This window comes from Chelonoidis abingdonii, chromosome 11, assembly GCF_003597395.2.
Source record: "Chelonoidis abingdonii isolate Lonesome George chromosome 11, CheloAbing_2.0, whole genome shotgun sequence".
Lineage (NCBI taxonomy): Eukaryota > Metazoa > Chordata > Testudines > Testudinidae > Chelonoidis > Chelonoidis abingdonii.
Genome location: NC_133779.1, coordinates 57,745,324 through 57,748,226, shown reverse-complemented (window position 1 = coordinate 57,748,226; position 2,903 = coordinate 57,745,324). Strand labels below are relative to the sequence as shown.

Below are 2,903 nucleotides of genomic sequence, written 5' to 3'. Positions count from 1 at the left end.
GGCTGCGTCTCCGGTGACCGTGGCCGGTGCTGCACCCGTATTGTCTGTGTTTCCGGTGGCCGTGGCCTGTGCTGCACCCCCATTGGCTGCGTCTCCGGTGACCGTGGCCAGTGCTGCACCCCCATTGGCTGCGTCTCCGGTGGCCGTGGCTAGTGCTGCACCTCCATTGGCTGCATCTCCGGAGGCCGTGGCCAGTGCTGCACCCCCATTGGCTGCATCTCCGGAGGCCGTGGCCAGTGCTGCACCCCCATTGGCTGCATCTCCGGAGGCCGTGGCCGGTGCTGCACCCCCATTGGCTGCATCTCCGGAGGCCGTGGCCGGTGCTGCACCCCCATTGGCTGCATCTCCGGAGGCCGTGGCCGGTGCTGCACCCCCATTGGCTGCATCTCCGGAGGCCGTGGCCGGTGCTGCACCCCCATTGGCTGCATCTCCGGAGGCCGTGGCCGGTGCTGCACCCCCATTGGCTGCATCTCCGGAGGCCGTGGCCGGTGCTGCACCCCCATTGGCTGCGACTCCAGTGGCCATGGCCGGTGCTGCACCCCCATTGTCTGCGCCCTTCGTGGCTGTGCCAGTGCTGCACCCCCATTATCTGCGTCTCCAGTGGCCGTGGCCAGTGCTGCACCCCCATTGTCTGCTTCTCTGGTGGCTGTGGCTGCACCCTCATTGTCAGCGCCCTTCGTGGCCATGCCGGTGCTGCACCCCCTCATTGTCTGCAGCCCATTCTGCACCCCCCAGTAGCTACAGCCTATGCTGCACCCCCACTGTCCTTGTCTCGTTCTGCACCCCTGCTGACCATGGCTGGTGCTGCACCACCATTGTCTGAAGCCCGTTCTGTGCCTCCTCAGTGGCCATGCCCAGAGCTGCATGCCCCCCCCCCATTGTCTGTGTTCCATTCTGTGCCCCCCTGGTGGCCATGTCCGGAGCTGCACCCCCCCATTGTCTGCGTTCCATTCTGTGCCCGCCCCCCAAGTGGCCATGCCCAGAGCTGCACCCCCCCCATTGTCTGAGTTCCATTCTGTGCCCCCCAGTGGCCATGCCTGGAGCTGCACCCTGCATTGTCTGTGTCCCATTCTGCGCTCCCCTCTGCCCTGGCGCGGGGCTCAGGCACTCAGGTCGATGGTGATGTGCCGGTAGATCTGTGTGTCTCCTTTGAAGCTGGCGGCAAAGACGAAGTCCCGCTGGTGGACGGCCAGGTGGGCGAAAGAGCGGGGCGCCTGGGTGTTCAGCTCCTGGAAGCGGACGAAGAGGCCCGAGCGGGCATCGTAGCGGTACACCTGGCTGAAGGAGTAGTCGTTGCCCAGCACGGCATAGCGGTGGCTCCCAATGCCCAGTGGCTGGAAGACCATGGAGCCACGTGATGGCATGTGCTGGACATCCCGGAACATAGAGCCCTCCCAGCGCATCACCTTCAGGAGGTAGAGACGACTGTGGGTTATGCCAGACCTGCCACCAGGGCAGAGAGGCTGGGGATTACAGTGGATGAGACGCCTGGCTGGGATGATTTAATTGGGGTTGGTCCTGCTTTGAGCAGGGGGTTGGACTAGATACCTCCTGAGATCTCCTCCAAATCTAATCTTCTATGATTCTATGGGTAATAATGCTGGACTGGAGCCAGGGGGCATCATGGGGAACAGAGAGCATGCTGAGAGAAGAGCATGATGGGAGCATATTGGGGGCAGAAGCAAAGGCAAGAGTATGCTGGGAGCAGCTGAGCAGAGCGAGCATTATGGGAGGATGCTTGGCCCAGTCGGAGCATGCTGGGAGCAGGGCATCCTGGGAGCACTGTTAGCAGGGTACACTCGGGGCATTTTGGGGGCACAATGGGAGTATGCTGGGAACAGGGGGTGCATGCTGGGCACAGGGCACGCTGGGAGGACACCGGGCACTGACCTTGGAGTCACCAATGAAGCGGGTCAGGCAGACATAGACGTCCCCGCGCAGGCGGAAGTGCTTAACGGCATAGACGTCGTCCATGTCGGGGATATCCGTGTGGCGCAGGAAGGCACGGCCGGGCCGGCTCCACTGGTAGACCACGGGGCGCTGGGAGCTGCTGGCCAGGATGAGGCTGGGCTGGCCGGCGAGCTCCAGGAACTCCACGTGGGTGTCGCGGTGCCAGGCGTGCAGGGCCTGGTGAGCGTAGAAGCCGCGCCCGCCCCAGCGGAACAGCGTGGTGGCGCCCGCCTTGGAGCTGTCGGCCACAGCCAGGAACCAGTCGCCGTCCACCCGGAAGCTGGCCAGGGCGTTGGGCTTGCGGATGCGCTGCGGGCCCAGCTCCTGCAGCCGCACGAAGCGCCCCGAGGCCTCCTCCCAGCGCCACACATGGGAACCCCCAGCCAGCTGCGCCAGCACGACCAGCAGCCGCCCCTCCACCACGAGCGGCTTGCAGGCCACAGGCGACGAGCCTGTGGGGACAGGGTGAGGGGGGGCTGCCCAAGGGGGACAGGGGTTGAGGGGCTGTCCAAGGGGGACAGGGATCGGGGGGCTGTCAAGGGAGCAGGGGTTGGGGGGCTGCCCAAGGAGTGCAGGGAGCAGAGGGCTTCCCAACAGGGTCAGAGGTTAGAAAGAAAGGGGGAGGCAGGGAGAGGGGTTCAGGGAGGCTGCACGGGGGAGGGTTTTTGGGGGGAGGCTGTCCCTGAGGTGGGGAGATGGGTTAAGGAGTGTCAGGGGATCTGCTCAGTGGGGAGAAAAGGGGCAGCTGGGGGCTGGTCTGAAGGTAGGGTTGCCTGGGGGATGGATGATCTCGGTGGGGTGAGGGGGCTGTCTGGGGACATGGTCTCCAGGGTGTCTGGTCTCTGGGGGGAAGGGTATCTAGCAGTGTGTAGGGGAGGGGGTGGGGACATCCATCAATCACCACTGATGGAGATGTCAGTGTGGTCACTGGGGGTATCTCTGCGGGTGGTGTG

At 64.7% G+C, this 2,903-nt stretch overlaps 1 protein-coding gene across 3 annotated transcripts in view; it reads right to left on the bottom strand.

Annotated features, from left to right (window-relative positions):
• Positions 1-212: 212 nt before the first annotated feature.
• The window catches only part of LOC116834258 (leucine-rich glioma-inactivated protein 1-like), a 50,764-nt gene continuing 48,073 nt past the window's right edge, over positions 213-2,903 (bottom strand). Inside the window, exons 8-9 of one of the 3 annotated variants that reach the window (XM_075071163.1) lie at positions 1,891-2,402; positions 213-1,406 (exon numbers count right to left, since the gene is read on the bottom strand). In XM_075071163.1, coding sequence (XP_074927264.1) covers positions 1,101-1,406; positions 1,891-2,402 — 818 coding nt within the window. In that variant the 3' untranslated portion in view covers positions 213-1,100. The remainder of the gene's footprint in view (positions 1,407-1,890; positions 2,403-2,903) is intronic. The other 2 variants (XM_075071162.1, XM_032796237.2) reach the window with 2 other exon arrangements.